The following is a 22,571-nucleotide window of genomic DNA, read 5'->3' on the forward strand; positions in this document are numbered from 1 at the left end:
CCTCACTGTATTGTGTCGACTTTGTATGTAATTGACATGGCAGTTGTATCATGAGTTGTCTCCCTAGCGCTCATTCTCTCTCTCTCTCTCTCAGGGAGTCCATTGTTCAGTACAGGAAACAGATCTTCATTCTGCTCTTCCAGAGACTGCAGAGCTCCAAAACGACCAAGTTCATCAAGAGTGAGTACAGCTTAAAACTAATGTTGACATTATTTTTTTAAAAGTACCATTTGAAACTGAACCCACATCCTCTTGGTCTTTGTCATGCTATCACAACAAATGTGTCTGGTTGTATTAGCCTAGTTTTAGAACAAACTCAGTATGGCTCTGATCTCTCCTCAATGCTGCACATTTTCAAAGGCCCTCTTTTCCATAGGTTTCATGGTGTTTATCAATCTGTATGGTGTCAAGTATGGAGCCATTGCTCTGCAGGAGATTTTTGACAGCATACAGCCAAAGTAAGTGTCTCTTGTCAGATTAAATGAGACTATGACATGTTTGTTGTCTTTTCCATCATCGATATGTTCATTAGTGTAGCCATAAAGCTGTGTGCAGATGACCTACTTGCATTGATCTGCTCGCTGAACACAAGTCAATCAGTTTTCCCTTTTGTTTTTAAAGGCCAACCATAACATCTTACTGAATACCCACACTTTCAGATATATACACTGCTCAAAAAAATTAAGGGAACACTAAAATAACACATCCTAGATCTGAATGAAATAAATAATCTCATTAAATACTTTTTTCTTTACATAGTTGAATGTGCTGACAACAAAATCACACACAAATTATCAATGGAAATCAAATGTATCAACCCATGGAGGTCTGGATTTGGAGTCACCCTCAAAATTAAAGTGGAAAACCACACTACAGGCTGATCCAACTTTGATGTAATGTCCTTAAAACAAGTCAAAATGAGGCTCAGTAGTGTGTGTGGCCTCCACGTGCCTGTATGACCTCCCTACAACGCCTGGGCATGCTCCTGATGAGGTGGCGGATGGTCTCCTGAGGGATCTCCTCCCAGACCTGGACTAAAGCATCCGCCAACTCCTGGACAGTCTGTGGTGCAACGTGGCGTTGGTGGATGGAGCGAGACATGATGTCCCAGATGTGCTCAATTGGATTCAGGTCTGGGGAACGGGCGGGCCAGTCCATAGCATCAATGCCTTCCTCTTGCAGGAACTGCTGACACACTCCAGCCACATGAGGTCTAGCATTAGGGAGGAACCCAGGGCCAACCGCACCAGCATATGGTCTCACAAGGGGTCTGAGGATCTCATCTCGGTACCTAATGGCAGTCAGGCTACCTCTGGCGAGCACATGGAGGTCTGTGCGGCCCCCCAAAGAAATGCCACCCCACACCATGACTGACCCACCGCCAAACCGGTCATGCTGGAGGATGTTGCAGGCAGCAGAACGTTCTCCACGGCGTCTCCAGACTCTGTCACGTCTGTCACATGTGCTCAGTGTGAACCTGCTTTCATCTGTGAAGAGCACAGGGCGCCAGTGGCGAATTTGCCAATCTTGGTGTTCTCTGGCAAATGCCAAACGTCCTGCATGGTGTTGGGCTGTAAGCACAACCCCCACATGTGGACGTCGGGCCCTCATACCACCCTCATGGAGTCTGTTTCTGACCGTTTGAGCAGACACATGCACATTTGTGGCCTGCTGGAGGTCATTTTGCAGTGCTCCTCCTTGCAGAAAGAGTGAATGCACCGCCAGCATTCAAAAGTGACCAAAACATCAGCCAGGAAGCATAGGAACTGAGAAGTGGTCTGTGGTCACCACCTGCAAAACCAGTCCTTTATTAGGGGTGTCTTGCTAATTGCCTATAATTTCCACCTGTTGTCTATTCCATTTGCACAACAGCATGTGAAATTTGTCAATCAGTGTTGCTTCCTAAGTGGACAGTTTGATTTCACAGAAGTGTGATTGACTTGGAGTTACATTGTGTTGTTTAAGTGTTCCCTTTATTTTTTCGACATACATACATACATACATACATACATACATATATACATACAGTGGGGGAAAAAAGTATTTAGTCAGCCACCAATTGTGCAAGTTCTCCCACTTAAAAAGATGAGTGAGGCCTGTAATTTTCATCATAGGTACACGTCAACTATGACAGACAAAATTAGAAAAAAAATCCAGAAAATCACATTGTAGGATTTTTAATGAATTTATTTGCAAATTATGGTGGAAAATAAGTATTTGGTCAATAACAAAAGTTTCTCAATACTTTGTTATATACCCTTTGTTGGCAATGACACAGGTCAAACGTTTTCTGTAAGTCTTCACAAGGTTTTCACACACTGTTGCTGGTATTTTGGCCCATTCCTCCATGCAGATCTCCTCTAGAGCAGTGATGTTTTGGGGCTGTCGCTGGGCAACACAGACTTTCAACTCCCTCCAAAGATTTTCTATGGGGTTGAGATCTGGAGACTGGCTAGGCCACTCCAGGACCTTGAAATGCTTCTTACGAAGCCACTCCTTCGTTGCCCGGGCAGTGTGTTTGGGATCATTGTCATGCTGAAAGACCCAGCCACGTTTCATCTTCAATGCCCTTGCTGATGGAAGGAGGTTTTCACTCAAAATCTCACGATACATGGCCCCATTTATTCTTTCCTTTACACGGATCAGTCGTCCTGGTCCCTTTGCAGAAAAAAAGCCCCAAAGCATGATGTTTCCACCCCCATGTTTCACGGTTGGTATGGTTTTCTTGTGGATGCAACTCGTCATTCTTTGTCCTCCAAACACGGCGAGTGGAGTTTTGACCAAAAAGCTATATTTTGGTCTCATCAGACCATATGACATTCTCCCAATCCTCTTCTGGATCATCCAAATGGCACTCGGCAAACTTCAGACGGGCCTGGACATGTGCTGGCTTAAGCAGGGGGACACGTCTGTGCGCTGCAGGATTTGAATCCATGACGGCGTAGTGTGTTACTGATGGTAGGCTTTGTTAGACTGTGGTCCCAGTTCTCTGCAGGTCATTCACCAGGTCCCCCCGTGTGGTTCTGGGATTTTTGCTCACCGTTCTTGTGGTCATTTTGACCCCACGGGGTGAGATCTTGCGTGGAGCCCCAGATCGAGGGAGATTATCAGTGGTCTTGGATGTCTTCCATTTCCTAATAATTGCTCCCACAGTTGATTTCTTCAAACCAAGTATGATCTCTGTAATTGCAAACAAAGGTTTCTGTACCAAATATTAAGTTCTACTTTTCTGATGTATCAAATACTTATGTCATGCAATAAAATGCAAATTAATTACTTAAAAATCATACAATGTGATTTTCTGGATTTTTGTTGTAGATTCCATCTCTTACAGTTGAAGTGTACCTATGATAAAAAATTACAGACCTCTACATGCTTTGTAAGTAGGAAAACCTGCGAAATCGGCAGTGTATCAAATACTTGTTCTCCCCACTGTATGTATGTGTGTGTGTATGTATATCTGTATGTTTTCAAAATAAAATAATTTTTTGTCCATTTAAAAAAGATCAAATTGATCAGAAATACATTGTAGACATTGTTGTAAATGGCTATTGTAGCTGGAAACGGCTGATTTTTAATGGAATATCTACATAGGTGTACAGAGGCTCATTATCAGCAACCATCAGTCCTGTGTTCCAATGGCACATTGTGTTTGCTAATCCAAGTTTATCATTTTAAAAGGCTAATTAATCATTAGAAAACCCTTTTGCAATTGTTAGCACAGCTGAAAACTGTTGTGCTGATTTAAAGAAGCAATAAAACGGGCCGCCTTGAGAATCTGGCACATCAGCAATTGTGGGTTCGATTACAGAATCAAAATGTCCAGAAACAAATAACTTGCTTCTGAAACTTGTCAGTTTTCTTGTTTTGAGAAATGAAGGCTATTCCATGCGAGAAATTGCCAAGAAACTGAAGATCTCGTACAACGCTGTGTACTACTCCCTTCACAGAACAGCGCAAACTAGCTCTAACCAGAGTAGAAAGAGGAGTGGGAGGCCCCTGTGCACAACTGAGCAAGAGGACAAATAGTTAGTGTCTAGTTTGAGAAACAGACGCCTCACAGGTCCTCAACTGGCAGCTTCATTAAATAGTACCCGCAAAACACCAGTCTCAACGTCAACAGTGAAGAGGCGACTCCGGGATGCTGACCTTCTAGACAGTTGCAAAGAAAAATCTGTGTCTCAGACTTGCCAATAAAAATAAAAGATTAAGATGGGCAAAAGAACACAGACACTGGACAGAGGAAGATTGGAAAAAAAGTGTTATGGATAGACTAATCGAAGTTTGAGGTGTTCAGATCACAAATAATAACATTTGTGAGACGCAGACCAAATGAAAAGATGTGGAGTGCTTGATGTCATCTGTCAAGCATGGTGGAGGCAATGTGATGGTCTGGGGGTGCTTTGGTGGTGGTAAAGTGGGAGATTTGTACAGGGTAAAAGGGATCTTGAAGAAGGAAGGCTATCACTCCATTTTGCCACGCCATGCCATACCCTGTGGACGGTGCTTGATTGGAGCCAATTTCCTCCTACAACAGGACAATGACTTCAAACTATGCAATAACTATTTAGGGAAGAAGCAGACAGCTGGTATTCTGTCTATAATGGAGTGGCCAGCACAGTCACCGGATCTCAACCCTATTGAGCTGTTGTGGGAGCAGCTTGACCGTATGGTACTTAAGAAGTGCCCATCAAGCCAATCCAACTTGTGGGAGGTGATTCATGAAGCATGGGGTGAAATCTCTTCAGATTACCTCAACAAATTGACAACTAGAATGCCAAAGGTCTGCAAGGCTGTAATTGCAGCAAATGGAGGATTCTTTACAAAAGCAAAGTTTGAAGGACAATTATTATTTCAATTAAAAATCATTATTTCTAACCTTGTCAATGACTACATTTCCTATGCATTTTGCTGTATTTCCTATTCAAACTCATTTCATGTATGTTTTCATGGGAAAACAAGGTTAATTTCTAAGTGACCCTGAACTTTTGAACGGTAGTGTGTAGGGGTGTGTGTGTGTGTGTGTGTGTGTGTGTGTGTATAATATATATATATATACAGTTGAAGTCAGAAATTTACGTACACCTTACCCATATACATTTAAACTCAGTTTTTCACAATTCCTGACATTTAATCCTAGTAAAAATTCCATGTCTTAGGTCAGTTAGGATCACCACTTTATTTTAAGAATGTGAAATGTCAGAATAATAGTAGAGAGAATGATTTATTTCAGCTTTTATTTCTTTCATCACATTCCCAGTGGGTCAGAAGTTTACATACACCCAATTAGTATTTGGTAGCATTGCCTTTAAATTGTTTAACTTGGGTCAAACGTTTCGGGTAGCCTTCCACAAGCTTCCCACAATAAGTTGGGTGAATTTTGGCCCATTCCTCCTGACAGAGCTGGTGTAACTGAGTCAGGTTTGTAGGCCTCCTTGCTCGCACACGCTTTTTCAGTTCTGCCCACAAATGTTCTATAGGATTGAGGTCAGGGCTTTGTGATGGCCACTCCAATACCTTGACTTTGTTGTCCTTAAGCCATTTTGTCACAACTTTGGAAGTATGCTTGGGGTCATTGTCCATTTGGAAGACCCATTTGCGACCAAGCTTTAACTTCCTGACTGATGTCTTGAGATGTTGCTTCATTATATCCACATAATTTTCCTTCCTCATGATGCCATCTATTTTGTGAAGTGCACCAGTCCCTCCTGCAGCAAAGCACCCCCACAGTATGATGCTGCCACCCCCGTGCTTCACGGTTGGGATGGTGTTCTTCAGCTTGCAAGCATCCCCCTATTTCCTCCAAACGTAATGATGGTCATTATGGCCAAACAGTTTTATTTTTGTTTCATCAGACCAGAGGACATTTCTCCAAAAAGTATGATCTTTTTTCCCCATGTGCAGTTGCAAACCGTAGTCTGGCTTTTTTATGGTGGTTTTGGAGCAGTTGCTTCTTCCTTGCTGAGCGGCCTTTCAGGTTATGTCGATATAGGACTCGTTTTACTGTGGATATAGATACTTTTGTACCTGTTTCCTCCAGCATCTTCACAAGGTCCTTTGCTGTTGTTCTGGGATTGATTTGCACTTTTCGCAACAAAGTACGTTAATCTCTAGGAGACAGAACGCGTCTCCTTCCTTAGCGGTATGACAGCTTCGTGGTCCCATGGTGTTTTTACTTGAGTACTATTGTTTGTACAGATGAACGTGGTACCTTCAGGCGTTTGGAAATTGCTCCCAAGGATGAACCAGACTTGTGGAGGTCTACCATTTTTTTTTCTGTTTTGGCTGATTTCTTTTGATATTCCCACAATGTCAAGCAAAGAGGCACTGAAGTTGAAGGTAGGCCTTGAAATACATCCGTAGGTACACCTCCAATCATTTTCTGGAATTTCCCAAGCTGTTTAAAGACACAGTCAACTTAGTGTATGTGAACTTCTGACCCACTGGAATTGTGATACAGTGAAATAATCTGTCTGTAAACAATTGTTGGAAAAATTACTTGTGTCATGCACAAAGTGATGTCCTAACCGACTTGCCAAAACTATAGTTTGTTAACAAGAAATTTGTGGAGTGGTTGAAAAACGACTTGAACTGTGTGTGTGTGTGTGTGTAATATATATTACACACACACACAAATGTATATATGTGTATATATACAGTGAGGGGAAAAAAGTATTTGATCCCCTGCTGATTTTGCCCACTGACAAAGAAATGATCAGTCTATAATTTTATTGGTAGGTTTATTTGAACAGTGAGAGACAGAATAACAACAAAAATATCCAGACAAACGCATGTCAAAAATGTTATAAATTGATTTGCATTTTAATGAGGGAAATAAGTATTTGAACCCCTCTCAATCAGAAAGATTTCTGGCTCCCAGGTGTCTTTTATACAGGTAACGAGCTGAGATTAGGAGCACACTCTTAAAGGGAGTGCTCCTAATCTCAGCTTGTTACCTGTATAAAAGACACTTGTCCACAGAAGCAATCAATCAGATTCCAAACTCTGCCCCATGGCCAAGACCAAAGAGTTCTCCAAGGATGTCAGGGACAAGATTGTAGACCTACACAAGGCTGGAATGGGCTACAAGACCATCACCAAGCAGCTTGGTGAGAAGGTGACAACAGTTGGTGCGATTATTCGCAAATGGAAGAAACACAAAATAACTGTCAATCTCCCTCGGCCTGGGGCTCCATGCAAGATCTCACCTCGCGGAGTTGCAATGATCATGAAAACGGTGAGGAATCAGCCCAGAACTACACGGGAGGATCTTGTCAATGATCTCAAGGCAGCTGGGACCATAGTCACCAAGAAAACAATTGGCAACACACTACGCCGTGAAGGACCGTAATCCCGTATGGTCCCCCTGCTCAAGAAAGCACATATACATGCCCGTCTGAAGTTTGCCAATGAACATCTGAATGATTCAGAGGAGATCTGGGTGAAAGTGTTGTGGTCAGATGAGACCAAAATGGAGCTCTTTGGCATCAACTCAACTCGCCGTGTTTGGAGGAGGAGGAATGCTGCCTATGACCCCAAAAACACCATCCCCACCGTCAAACATGGAGGTGGAAACATTATGCTAAGGGGGTGTTTTTCTGCTAAGGGGACAGGACAACTTCACCGCATCAAAGGGACGATGGACGGGGCCATGTACCGTCAGATCTTGGGTGAGAACCTCCTTCCCTCAGCCAGGGCATTGAAAATGGGTCGTGGATGGGTATTCCAGCATGACAATGACCCAAAACACACGGCCAAGGCAACAAAGGAGTGGCTCAAGAAGAAGCACATTAAGGTCCTGGAGTGGCCTAGCCAGTCTCCAGACCTTAATCCCATAGACATCTGTGGAGGGAGCTGAAGGTTCGACTTGCCAAACGTCAGCCTCGAAACCTTAATGACTTGGAGAAGATCTGCAAAGAGGAGTGGGACAAAATCTCTCCTGAGATGTGTGCAAACCTGGTGGCAAACTACAAGAAACGTCTGACCTCTGTGATTGCTAACAAGGGTTTTGCCACCAAGTACTAAGTCATGTTTTGCAGAGGGGTCAAATACTTATTTCCCTCATTAAAATGCAAATCAATTTATAACATTTTTGACATGCGTTTTTCTGGATTATTTTGTTGTTATTCTGTCTCTCACTGTTCAAATAAACCTACCATTAAAATTATAGACTGATCATGTCTTTGTCAGTGGGCAAACGTACAAAATCAGCAGGGGATCAAATACTTTTTTCCCCTCACTGTACATATATATACATATATACGTGTGTGTATATATACACACGTATGTGTATATATTTATGTGTGTGTGTATATATGTGTGTGTATAAATATGTGTATGTATACATACACGTGTGTGTGTGTGTGTGTGTATATATTATATGTATGTGTGGAACATGCACCTGTGGAATGGTCGTTAAGACACTAACATCTTACAGACGGTAGGCAATTAAGGTCACAGGAATGGAAACTTAGTACACTAAAGAGGCCTTTCTACTGACTCTGAAAAACACCAACAGAAAGATGCCCAGCGTCCCTGCTCATCTGCATGAACGTGCCTTAGGCATGCCGCAAGGAGGCATGAGGACTGCATATTTGGCCAGGGAAATAAATTGCAATATCCTTACTGTGAGACGCCTAAGACAGCGCTACAGGGAGACCGGACGGACGCTGATCATCCTTGCAGTGGCAGACCACGTGTAATAACACCTGCACAGGATCGGTACATCCGAACATCACACCTGTGGGACATGTACAGGATGGCAACAACAACTGCCCGAGTTACACCAGGAACGCACAATCCCTCCATCAGTGCTCAGACTGTCCGCAATATGCTCAGAGAGGCTGAACTGAGGGCTTGTAGGCCTGTTGTAAGCCAGGTCCTCACTAGACATCACCGGCAAAAACGTCGCCTATGGGCACTGATGGATGTTTTTTAATGGACTATGAGATAAAACTGGGGTAATCATGAACATAGTTAGAATTCTTTGTTGCTGGGCCAGGAACTTAATTGGGTCATTTTACTGTGTGGGTAAAGTGGGAATCTGACCTAGGGTCAAATTACTCGCTCTTACTTAAATCCATGGCTGTCCTACGTTATCAGTGACTGGAAGCAGACTGTGGCCTTTTGCTTCTCTCCTCAAACAAAGTGGAGTAAGTGGCCAGGGTTGAACAGAGTTCAGGCTAAACCTTTGTCTCTCCTTGGCTATCTTCTTGATTGATTACAGCAGGATGGGGTGGGGTTTGTGTATGTTTGTAAGATTTAAGTATGGACCTGTCATGTTCAACAATCAGTCTTCAGGTCAAGCCCGGGAGAGGCGGGGTTGAACAGTGTTTGAACTAAACATGAGTGTTTTTGCAAGATGAGGGATTGATTGTATTACTATTGATTCTGAACTGAATGAAAGTCGAATTTAGCCGCCATCATAGACAAAGGAAGTGGGCGGAGCGGGAAACTGAAGAGAGGGATTTTAAGCTAGGGTATGTGTGAAGGAGACTATATAGCTAGGGAAGAGCGAGAGAGAGGGGGCCTTAATCTGCAGATTAGCCTGGCTTTATTAAAATTGTAATAGTCATTCTTGATTCTACAAAAACTCTGAAAGATCTTTATTAAAAATCAAAGTATAGGGATTATTTTCCACAACAGCACAAACCCCCCGTCGCTGCACCAGACAGGACTAGCAAAAAGTGTTCTTCAATGACGAGTCGCGGTTTTGTCTCACCAGGGATGATGGTTGGATTCGCGTTTATCGTTGAAGGAATGAGCGTTACACCAAGGCCTGTACTCTGGAGCGGTATCGATTTGGAGGTGGAGGGTCTATCATGGTCTGGGGCGGTGTGTCACAGCATCATCGGGCTGCGCTTGTTGTCATTGCAGGCAATCTCAATGCTGTGCGTTACAGGGAAGACATCCTCCTCCCTCTTGGTACACTTCCTGCAGGCTCATCCTGACATGACCCTCCAGCATGACAATGCCACCAGCCATACTGCTCATTATGTGCTTGATTTCCTGCAAGACCGTAATGTCAGTGTTCTGCCATGACCAGCAAAGAGCCCAGATCTCAATCCCATTGAGCACGTCTGGGACCTGTTGGATCGGAGGGTGAGGGCTAGGCAGAGATGACCTTCTAGGCAGAGTTGCAAAGAAAAAGCCATATCTCAGACTGGGCAATAAAAATAAAAGATTAAGATGGGCAGTCTGAGAGATGGCTTTTTCTTTGCAACTCTACCTAGAAGGTCAGCATCCCAGAGTCGCCTCTTCACTGTTGACGTTGAGACTGGTGTTTTGCGGGTACTATTTAATGAAGCTGCCAGTTGAGGACCTGTGAGGCGCCTGTTTCTCAAACTAGACACTAATGTATTTGTCCTCTTGTTCAGTTGTGCACCGGGGCCTCCCACTCCTCTTTTTATTCTGGTTAGAGCCAGTTTGTGCTGTTCTGTGAAGGGAGTAGGACACAGCGTTGTACGAGATCTTCAGTTTCTTGGCAATTTCTTTCATGGAATAGGCTTCATTTCTCAGTCAAGAATATGACGAGTTTCAGAAGAAAGTTATTTGTTTCTAGCCATTTTGAGCCTGTAATCAAACCCACAATTGCTGATGCTCCAGATACTCAACTAGTCTCAAGAAGGCCAGTTTTATTGCTTCTTTAATCAGCACAACAGTTTTCAGCTGTGCTAACATAATTGCAAAAGGGTTTTCTAATGATCAATTAGCCTTTCTAAAATGATAAACTTGGATTAGCAAACACAACGTGCCATTGGAACACAGGACTGATGGTTGCTGATAATGGGCATCTGTACGCCTATGTAGATTCCATTAAAAATCAGCCTACACTGTGTTTCTGATCAATTTGATGTTATTTTAATGGACAAAAAATGTCCTTGTTTTCGAAAGAAAAGCCATTTCGAAGTGACCCCAAACTTTTGAGTGTGTGTGTGTGTGTGTGTGTGTGTGTGTGTGTGTGTGTGTGTATACTGCTCAAAAAAATATAGGGAACAAATAAACAACACAATATAATTCCAAGTCAATCACACTTCTGTGAAATCAAACTGTCCACTTAGGAAGCAACACTGATTGACAATAAATTTAACATGCTGTTGTGCAAATGGAATAGACAACAGGTGGAAATTATAGGCAATTAGCAAGACACCCCCAATAAAGGACTGGTTTTGCAGGTGGTGACCACAGACCACTTCTCAGTTCCTATGCTTCCTGGCTGATGTTTTGGTCACATTTGAATACTGGCGGTGCTTTCACTCTAGTGGTAGCATGAGACGGAGTCTACAACCCACACAAGTGGCTCAGGTAGTGCAGCTCATCCAGGATGGCACGTCAATGCGAGCTGTGGCAAGAAGGTTTGCTGTGTCTGTCAGCGTAGTGTCCAGAGCATGGATACGCTACCTGGAGACAGGCCAGTACATCAGGAGACGTGGAGGAGGCCGTAGGAGGGCATCAACCCAGCAGCAGGACTGCTACCTCCGCCTTTTGTGCAAGGAGGAGCAGGAGGAGCACTGCCAGAGCCCTGCAAAATGACCTCCAGCAGGCCACAAATGTGCATGTGTCTGCTCAAACGGTCAGAAACAGACTCCATGAGGGTGGTATGAGGGCCCGACGTCCACAGGTGGGGGTTGTGCTTACAGCCCAACACCATGCAGGACGTTTGGCATTTGCCAGAGAACACCAAGATTGGCAAATTCGCCACTGGCGCCCTGTGCTCGTCACAGATGAAAGCAGGTTCACACTGAGCACATGTGACAGACGTGACAGAGTCTGGAGACGCCGTGGAGAACGTTCTGCTGCCTGCAACATCCTCCAGCATGACCGGTTTGGCGGTGGGTCAGTCATGGTGTGGGGTGGCATTTCTTTGGGGGGCCGCACAGCCCTCCATGTGCTCGCCAGAGGTAGCCTGACTGCCATTAGGTACCGAGATGAGATCCTCAGACCCCCTTGTGAGACCATATGCTGGTGCGGTTGGCCCTGGGTTCCTCCTAATGCTAGACCTCATGTGGCTGGAGTGTGTCAGCAGTTCCTGCAAGAGGAAGGCATTGATGCTATGGACTGGCCCGCCCGTTCCCCAGACCTGAATCCAATTGAGCACATCTGGGACATCATGTCTCGCTCCATCCACCAACGCCACGTTGCACCACAGACTGTCCAGGAGTTGGCGAATGCTTTAGTCCAGGTCTGGGAGGAGATCCCTCAGGAGACCATCCGCCACCTCATCAGGAGCATGCCCAGGCGTTGTAGGGAGGTCATACAAGCACGTGGAGGCCACACACACTACTGAGCCTCATTTTGACTTGTTTTAAGGACATTACATCAAAGTTGGATCAGCCTGTAGTGTGGTTTTCCACTTTAATTTTGAGGGTGACTCCAAATCCAGACCTCCATGGGTTGATAAATTTGATTTCCATTGATAATTTGTGTGTGATTTTGTTGTCAGCACATTCAACTATGTAAAGAAAAAAGTATTTAATAAGATTATTTATTTCATTCAGACCTAGGATGTGTTATTTTAGTGTTCCCTTTATTTTTTTGAGCAGTGTGTATATACACACACAGTGGGGAGAACAAGTATTTGATACACTGACGATTTTGCAGGTTTTCCTACTTACAAAGCATGTAAAGGTCTGTAATTTTTATCATAGGTGCACTTCAACTGTGAGAGACGGAATCTAAAACAAAAATCCAGAAAATCACATTTAATAATTTTTAAGTAATTAATTTGCATTTTATTGCATGAAATAAGTATTTGATCACCTACCAACCAGAAAGAATTCCGGCTCTCACAGACCTGTTAGTTTTTCTTTAAGAAGCCCTCCTGTTCTCCACTCATTACCTGTATTAACTGCACCTGTTTGAACTTGTTACCTGTATAAAAGACACCTGTCCACACACTCAATCAAACAGACTCCAACCTCTCCACAATGGCCAAGACCAGAGAGCTGTGTAAGGAAATCAGGGATAAAATTGTAGACCTGCACAAGGCTGGGATGGGCTACAGGACAATAGGCAAGCAGCTTGGTGAGAAGGCAACAACTGTTGGCGCAATTATTAGAAAATGGAAGAAGTTCAAGATGACGGTCAATCACCCTCAGTCTGGGGCTCCATGTAAGATCTCACCTCGTGGGGCATCAATGATCATGAGGAAGGTGAGGGATCAGCCCAGAACTACACGGCAGTACCTGGTCAATGACCTGAAGTGAGCTGGGACCACAGTCTCAAAGAAAACCATTAGTAACACACTACGCCGTCATGGATTAAAATCCTGCAGCGCACGCAAGGTCCCCCTGCTCAAGCCAGCGCATGTCCAGGCCCGTCTGAAGTTTGCCAATGACCATCTGGATGATCCAGAGGAGGAATGGGAGAAGGTCATGTGGTCTGATGAGACATAAATAGAGCTTTTTGGTCTAAACTCCACTCGCCGTGTTTGGAGGAAGAAGAAGGATGAGTACAACCCCAAGAACACCATCCCAACCGTGAAGCATGGAGGTGGAAACATCATTCTTTGGGGATGCTTTTCTGCAAAGGGGACAGGGTGACTGCACCGTATTGAGGGAAGGATGGATGGGGCCACGTATCGTGAGATCTTGGCCAACAACCTCCTTCCCTCAGTAAGAGCATTGAAGATGGGTCGTGGCTGGGTCTTCCAGCATGACAACGACCCGAAACACACAGCCAGGGCAACTAAGGAGTGGCTCCGTAAGAAGCATCTCAAGGTCCTGGAGTGGCCTAGCCAGTCTCCAGACCTGAACCCAATAGAAAATCTTTGGAGGGAGCTGAAAGTACGTATTGCCCAGCGACAGCCCCGAAACCTGAAGGATCTGGGAAGGTCTGTATGGAGGAGTGGGCCAAAATCCATGCTGCAGTGTGTGCAAACCTGGTCAAGACCTACAGGAAACGGATGATCTCTGTAATTGCAAACAAAGGTTTCTGTACCAAATATTAAGTTCTGCTTTTCTGATGTATCAAATACTTATGTCAGGGTTCTTCAATTCCGGTCCTGGAGGGCCGAAACACCTCTGTTTTTCATCCTCTCCTTCTAATCAGGGGCTAATTCAGACCTGGGACACCAGGTGAGTGCAATAACTACCAGATAGAAATAAAAAACAGAAGTGTTTCGGCCCTCCAGGACCGGAATTGAAGAACCCTGCCTTATGTCATGCAATAAAATGCAAATTAATTACTTCAAAATCATACAATGTGATTTTCTGGATTTTTGTTTTAGATTCTGTCTCTCACAGTTGAAGTGTACCTATGATAAAAAGTACAGACCTCTACATGCTTTACTGTATGTGTGTAATGTATATGTGTGTATATGTACAGTTTAAGTCAGGAGTTTACATACACTTAGGTTGGAGTCATTAAATTCTCATTTTTCAACCACTCCACAAATTTCTTGTTAACAAACTATAGTTTTTGCAAGTCGGTTAGGACATCTACTTTGTGCATGACACAAGTAATTTTTCCAACAATTGTTTACAGACATATTATTTCACTTATAATTCACTGTATCACAATTCCAGTGGGTCAGAAGTTTACATACACTAAGTTGACTGTGCCTTTAAACAGCTTGGAAAAAGTGCAAATCAATCCCAGAACAACAGCAAAGGACCTTGTGAAGATGTTGGAGGAAACAGGTACAAAAGTATCTATATCCACAGTAAAACGAGTCCTATATCGACATACCCTGATAGGCCGCTCAGCAAGGAAGAAGCCACTGCTCCAAAACTGCCATAAAAAAGCCAGACTACGGTTTGCATCTGCACATGGGGACAAAGATTGTACTTTTTTGAGAAATGTCCTCTGGTCTGATGAAACAAAAATAGAACTGTTTGGCCATAATGACCATCGTTATGTTTGGAGGAAAAAGGGGGATGCTTGCAAGCCGAAGAACACCATCCCAACCGTGACGCACGGGGTGGCAGCATCATGCTGTGGGGGTGCTTTGCTGCAGGAGGGACTGGTGCACTTCACAAAATAGATGACATCACGAGGAAGGAAAATTATGTGGATATATTGAAGCAACATCTCAAGACATTAGTCAGGAAGTTAAAGCTTGGTCGCAAATGGGTCTTCCAAATGGACAATGACCTCAAGCATACTTCCAAAGTTGTGGCAAAATGGCTTAAGGACAACAAAGCCAAGGTATTGGAGTGGCCATCACAAAGCCCTGACCTCAATCCTATAGAACATTTGCCGACTAGGTGAAAAATCTGTCTGTGCCCTTGAGCAAGGCACTTAACCCTAATTGCTCCTGTAAGTTGCTCTGGATAAGAGCGTCTGCTAAATGACAAAAAATATATATATTTGTGGGCAGAACTGAAAAAGTGTGTGCGAGCAAGGAGGCCTACAAACCTGACTCAGTTACACCAGCTCTGTCAGGATGGGCCAAAATTCACCCAACTTATTGTGGAAGGCTACCCGAAACGTTTGACCCAAGTTAAACTATTTAAGTGAAATGCTACCAAATACTAATTGAGTGTATGTAAACTTCTGACCCACTGGGAATGTGATGAAAGAAATAAAAGCTAAAATAAATCACTCTACTATTATTCTGACATTTCACATTCTTAAAATAAAGTGGTGATCCTAACTGAGACAGGGAATTTTTACTAGGATTAAATGTCAGGAATTGTGAAAAACTGAGTTTAAATGTATTTGGCTAAGGTGTATGTAAACTTCCGACTTCAACTGTGTGAGTGTGAAAGGATGAGCCTGCAAGTTTAATCATAGTCCTTAATTAACCTATTAGCCAGGCGGAAAGGTATTCTCAGTACTGTGTCTCCTCTCTTGTAGGATGTTTGGCATGGTGCTGGAGAAGATAGTCATTCCAGAGGTGCAGAAGGTGTCTGGCCCAGTGGAGAAGAAGATCTGTGCCGTGGGCATCACCAAGATCCTCACTGAGTGCCCTGCAATGATGGACACAGAGTACACCAAACTCTGGTGAGAAATAGTCCTGGAGTATTATCGCGCTTTTCAGTGGTTCTAGTAAATTAATGGTCTGCTAAATTGTTTATTTTTTAGGACCCCCCTGCTCCAGGCCCTGATTGGTCTGTTTGAGCTACCAGAGGATGACAGCATTCCTGACGACGAGCACTTCATTGACATTGAGGACACGCCTGGTTACCAGACGGCTTTCTCCCAGCTGGCCTTTGCTGGGAAGAAGGAGCACGACCCCATCGGAGATGCTGTCAGCAACCCCAAGATCCTGCTAGCTCAGTCTCTCCACAAGCTCTCCACTGCCTGTCCTGGACGGGTAAGTTGATATATTGAAATGCACTAATACTAGGTTATATTTAGAGGCATTGGCTAAATTAGTCCTTATAGCAGGAACATCTATTCAGCAAGGCTCCAAGAGATAGCACATCCACCTTGCGTTCCAATCTTTTACTCGCTTCATATGAGTCAGTTGGTTTTAAGCGGAGTTCAAAACAAAATGGTATAAAAGTTAAACACCAACTCAGTGGCCTTGTGGTTAGTGTCTGCTCTGGGATTGGAAGGTTTGGGGTTCGATACCCAGTCAAGTCATACCAAATACAAAAAAAATGAAGGAGATGGTTTGGGGGTGAGGCCCTGCGACACACTAGTGTTCTGTCAAAGGGGTGTACTTGTACAACAAGCTGCCTCACGCTATAGATACAGGAGATGGGCTCCTGTCCTTGGTTTATTCTCTCCTGTCCTATGGTCCATTCTGTCTCGGACAAGACTTACTTATGAAAGTAAAGTCCCAGCCGACTCAGCCAGCCACCCAGTAGAGCGCCTAAGGTGCTCTAGCGCAGCATAGACGGTGTACGGCCCCAGGAAAAGCAGTGAGGTGAAAACTAAGTGTACAACATTTTGGCTCCTAGATTGCCAATGAATGAATGTTCTTTTTTTATATTTTCGTAAATATTTTGTATGTTTATTAGATAGAGGTGAAAGGTAGACGTGAGAGTGCTGAAAGAGCAGTGGGTCGGATTTGAACCCATGCTGGCAGCGGTACATTGTATACAGTGGGGGAAAAAAGTATTTAGTCAGCCACCAATTGTGCAAAGTTCTCCCACTTAAAAAGATGAGAGAGGCCTGTAATTTTCATCATAGGTACACGTCAACTATGACAGACAAATTGAGAAAAACAAATCCAGAAAATCACATTGTAGGATTTTTTATGAATTTATTTGCAAATTATGGTGGAAAATAAGTATTTGGTCACCTACAAACAAGCAAGATTTCTGGCTCTCACAGACCTGTAACAACTTATTTAAGAGGCTCCTCTGTCCTCCACTCGTTACCTGTATTAATGGCACCTGTTTGAACTTGTTATCAGTATAAAAGACACCTGTCCACAACCTCAAACAGTCACACTCCAAACTCCACTATGGCCAAGACCAAAGAGCTGTCAAAGGACACCAGAAACAAAATTGTAGACCTGCACCAGGCTGGGAAGACTGAATCTGCAATAGGTAAGCAGCTTGGTTTGAAGAAATCAACTGTGGGAGCAATTATTAGGAAATGGAAGACATACAAGACCACTGATAATCTCCCTCGATCTGAGGCTCCATGCAAGATCTCACCCCGTGGGGTCAAAATGATCACAAGAACGGTGAGCAAAAATCCCAGAACCACACGGGGGGACCTAGTGAATGACCTGCAGAGAGCTGGGACCAAAGTAACAAAGCCTACCATCAGTAACACACTACGCCGCCAGGGACTCAAATCCTGCAGTGCCAGATGTGTCCCCCTGCTTAAGCCAGTACATGTCCAGGCCCGTCTGAAGTTTGCTAGAGTGCATTTGGATGATCCAGAAGAGGATTGGGAGAATGTCATATGGTCAGATGAAACCAAAATATAACTTTTTGGTAAAAACTCAACTCCGTCGTGTTTGGAGGACAAAGAATGCTGAGTTGCATCCAAAGAACACCATACCTACTGTGAAGCATGGGGGTGGAACCATCATGCTTTGGGGCTGTTTTTCTGCAAAGGGACCAGGACGACTGATCCGTGTAAAGGAAAGAATGAATGGGGCCATGTATCGTGAGATTTTGAGTGAAAACCTCCTTCCATCAGCAAGGGCATTGAAGATGAAACGTGGCTGGGTCTTTCAGCATGACAAACACACCGCCCGGGCAACGAAGGAGTGGCTTCGTAAGAAGCATTTCAAGGTCCTGGAGTGGCCTAGCCAGTCTCCAGATCTCAACCCCATAGAAAATATTTGGAGGGAGTTGAAAGTCTGTGTTGCCCAGCGACAGCCCCAAAACATCACTGCTCTAGAGGAGATCTGCGTGGAGGAATGGGCCAAAATACCAGCAACAGTGTGTGTGAACCTTGTGAAGACTTACAGAAAACGTTTGACCTGTGTCATTGCCAACAAAGGGTATATAACAAAGTATTGAGAAACTTGTTATTGACCAAATATTTATTTTCCACCATAATTTGCAAATAAATTCATAAAAAATCCTACAATGTGATTTTCAGGATTTTTTTCCCTCATTTTGTCTTTCATAGTTGACGTGTACCCATGATGAAAATTACAGGCCTCTCATCTTTTTAAGTGGTAGAACTTGCACAATTGGTGGCTGACTAAATACTTTTTTCCCCCACTGTATGTGCTCCAGAGGCAGCTGCTTAGACGGCAAAGAGTTGTTTATTTTGTGAGTAGTATACAGTCGTGGTCAAACGTTTTGAGAATGAAACAAATACTAATTTTCACAAAGTCTGCTGCCTCAGTTTTGATGATGGCAATTTGCATATACTCCAGAATGTCATGAAGAGTGATCAGATGAATTGCAATTAATTGCAAAGTCCCTCTTTGCCATGAAAATTAACTTAATCCTCCCGCAAAAAATGTCCACTGCATTTGAGCCCTGCCACAAAAGGACCAGCTGCCATCTTGTCCGTGATTCTCTCGTTAACACAGGTGAGAGTGTTGACGAGGACAAGGCTGGAGATCACTCTGTCATGCTGATTGAGTTAGAATAACAGACTGGAAGCTTTAAAAGGAGGGTGGTGCTTGAAATCATTGTTCTTCCTCTGTTAACCATGGTTACCTGCAAGGAAGCACGTGCCGTCATCATTGCTTTGCACAAACAGGGCTTCACAGGCAAGATATTGCTGCTAGTAAATCGTACCTAAATCAACCATTTATCGGATCATCAAGAACTTCAAGGAGAGAGGTTCAATTGTTGTGAAGAAGGCGTCAGGGCGCCCAAGAAAGTTCAGCAAGCGCCAGGACCGTCTCCTAAAGTTGATTCAGCTGCGGGATCGAGCACCACCAGTGCAGAGCTTGCTCAGGAATGGCAGCAGGCAGGTGTGAGTGCATCTGCACGCACAGTGAGGCGAAGACTTTTGGAGGATGGCCTGGTGTCAAGAAGGGCAGCAAAGAAGCCACTTCTCTCCAGGAAAAAATCAGGGACAGACTGATATTCTGCAAAAGGTACAGGGATTGGACTGCTGAGGACTGGGGTAAAGTCATTTTCTCTGATGAATCCCCTTTCCAATTGTTTGGGGCATCCGGAAAACACCTTGTCCGGAGAAGAAAAGGTGAGCGCTACCATCAGTCCTGTGTCATGCCAACAGTAAATCATCCTGAGACCATTCATGTGTGGGGATTGCTTCTCAGCCAAGGGAGTGGGCTCACTCACAATTTTGCCTAAGAACACATCCATGCATAAAGAATGGTAACAACACATCCTCCGATAGCAACTTCTCCCAACCATCCAAGAACAGTTTGGTGACGACCAATGCCTTTTCCAGCATGCTGGAGCACCTTGCCATAAGGCAAAAGTGATAACTAAGTGGCTCGGGGAACAAAACATTGACAATTTGGGTCCATGGCCAGGAAACTCCCCAGACCTTAATCCCATTGAGAACTTGTGGCCGATCCTCAAGACGCGGCTGGACAAACAAAAACCCACAAATTCTGACAAACTCCAAGCATTGATTATGCAAGAATGGGCTGCCATCAGTCAGGATGTGGCCCAGAAGTTAATTGACAGCATGCCAGGGCGAATTGCAGAGATCTTGAAAAAGAAGGGTCAACACTGCAAATATTGACTCTTTGCATAAATGTAATGTAATTGTCAATAAAAGCCTTTGACACTTATGGAATGCTTGTTATTATACTTCAGTATACCATAGTAACATCTGACAAAAATATATCATAATACTGAAGCAGCGAACTTTGTGAAGACCAATACTTGTGTCATTCTCAAAACTTTTGACCACGACTGTAGATGAGTGAATCTCTCCTGTTCTCCCCCCATGGCAGGTCCCCTCTATGTTGAGCACCAGCCTGAACGCTGAGGCCCTCCAGTACCTGCAGGGTTACCTCCAGGCTGCCTCTGTACAGCTGGTGTGAAATGGACACAGCAGCTTCCGCACTGACGTGTAATGGAGACAATGCCACTGCACAATGACTGGGCACTGTCTGTCGCCCGTGGGCCACACCAGGACTGGGACAGACTCACCAGGACTGAATGGACAGAAGACTGACCGATTTACTTTACTCATGATGGATACTTGGACAATGGGTCTAAATTTATCTATGAATTGGGATTTTTACGGGTTTTTAAATGGAGTGTTAAAAGAAATGGAATAAATTACCATTAAAGAGCACCTCAGAATATTTTTGGGGATGTGGTTGTTTGGCTCCGTCAGTCCCTAATTGGCTTGCTGTGCGGTAATGGCAAGTTAAGCAAGGCTGGCATCACCAACACTCAGCTTTGTGAATATAATGCTTTGATATGACTAATGTTTCTGCTTGTTTGTCGATTGTCATTTATAACAATGACCGGTCATTGCCATTGATAGTGTTCTAGTATTGACAACCCACTCTGGAGTTAACTGCCTGAATTGGACTTCATGGCTGTTTGCAGAATCAAATGGGAAATGTTTTTCTTTGTCCATGTTTTTCAATAGTTGGATTACCTTTGTTTTTACTGTTATGGAGGACTGTAGTGGTCATGGCCCCAAAACATAATGCTTAAAGGGATACTTAGGGATTTTGGCAATGATTTGATCTATTTCCCCGGAGTCCGATGAACGAGTGGATACCATTTGTACATCTCTGTGTCCAGTATGAAGGAAGTTAGAGGTAGTTTCGCAAGCCAATGCTAACTAGCCTTAGCGCAATGACAGGAAGTCAATGGGTAGATACCCATAGACTTACTCTGGGGAAGTAGAGCAATGGCCTCATTTACAAAATCCCGAAGTATCCCTTTAATATTTTTCTCTTCATGTAGCTACTCATAGCATTGTCTCTTTTGATGTGAATAAAGAGGCACTTGTATAAAACCTGAGCTGTTTTGCGCTTTCAGTGACAACTCCTGTCAATATGTGACTAAGTCAAAACTGAGTCTTATGAACTGTCTGCTTTAGAGGGATGACTGAAAAGCCTGTTGCATGATTCCCAGTCGAAACGGTTAAATGTTTTAAGCAAGTCTAAGTTCGGTAGTCGAAGTCTACGCCCCTTCGTCTGCGATTGGTGAACAGTACTACTCCTAGTAGGAATCGGAACTATGGACGGGATTCTTCAATGAAGTGTTTGTCATTCATTTACATTTTTTACATTTTAGTCATTTAGCAGACTCTCTTATCCAGAGCGACTTACAGTTAGTGAGTGCATACATTTTCATACTGGCCCCCCCCGTGGGAAAATAACCCACAACCCTGGCGTTGCAAGCGCCATGCTCTACCAACTGAGCTATAGGGGACGAGAGAGTACTAGTTTTCATGCAAAAAAAATGTAACTTGAGAAATACTGCACCTCTCCTAGTATGCGGGTGCCTTAACTCAGCCCTGTGCTGCCTCTTGAATAGATGTTGCACTCTCAAATGATACAAATCCCACATATGCACATTTACTTAATTTACATGAAGACATTTTGATGAAGCAGATTGTTATCCTAACAAACTTGCATTATGCAACATTTTAAAAATAACCCTCTTATCTAAAATATATTGTCAAATCTTCATAACAGGTTATCAAAAAGTGATTACAGCTGCTATAATACACTTTCTCTCCCTTCAGATATCCTGTCGCGCTGTAGTAAGATTGTCTCAACTGACCCTTTAATGTGCAGATGGTGTTGGTATTTGGTGACAACCCATTTGGGCAGGAAGGATTGGTCCTATAAGGATTTCGCATGGCCGTTGGTGGCAGTCTTCTGCTCCATGGTTTTGATGAAGGGCAGCATCCACTATCACCTCCCATGAAGCAGTACCTCGCAATGTTGGCCTCCCAAGGCAGCAGTCTACAGACAAATATGACGGGGTACTTACTTCCTTCCGTCAAGGAAACATATTACATTAGTTTCTTTAGTTTTGGTCTCCATCTCCTTGAATAATTAGATACTTACGCTCGCGTAATAAAGGGTATGTACATAAGGCATGGTATGCAGATCAAATGCTGGTCCTTAAGGATGACAGCCATGGCAGTCTGCACTGTACTGAGGATGCGGGGGGGAATCAGACCCTGCAGCTCTTTCCTGTAGAGCACGTGTCAAACTCATTCCATGGAGGGCCGAGTGTCTGCGGGTTTTTGCTCCACCCTTGTATTGATTGATGAATGTATCTCCCTAAATAGTAAGGAAC

The 22,571-nt window shown here is 43.9% G+C and overlaps 1 protein-coding gene across 2 annotated transcripts in view; it reads left to right on the forward strand.

The window, feature by feature from the left end:
• LOC121577573 (exportin-2) overlaps positions 1 to 21,278 on the forward strand; it is a 30,671-nt gene extending 9,393 nt beyond the window's left edge. For both annotated transcript variants that reach the window (XM_041891298.2, XM_045223843.1), the window contains 5 exons: positions 95 to 180; positions 377 to 458; positions 15,799 to 15,945; positions 16,027 to 16,258; positions 20,249 to 21,278. In XM_041891298.2, the coding sequence (XP_041747232.1) occupies positions 95 to 180; positions 377 to 458; positions 15,799 to 15,945; positions 16,027 to 16,258; positions 20,249 to 20,338 (637 nt within the window). In that variant the 3' untranslated portion in view covers positions 20,339 to 21,278. The remainder of the gene's footprint in view (positions 1 to 94; positions 181 to 376; positions 459 to 15,798; positions 15,946 to 16,026; positions 16,259 to 20,248) is intronic.
• Positions 21,279 to 22,571: the final 1,293 nt, after the last annotated feature.

The sequence above is a fragment of the Coregonus clupeaformis genome, chromosome 12 (assembly GCF_020615455.1).
Source record: "Coregonus clupeaformis isolate EN_2021a chromosome 12, ASM2061545v1, whole genome shotgun sequence".
NCBI classification, from domain to species: Eukaryota; Metazoa; Chordata; class Actinopteri; order Salmoniformes; family Salmonidae; genus Coregonus; species Coregonus clupeaformis.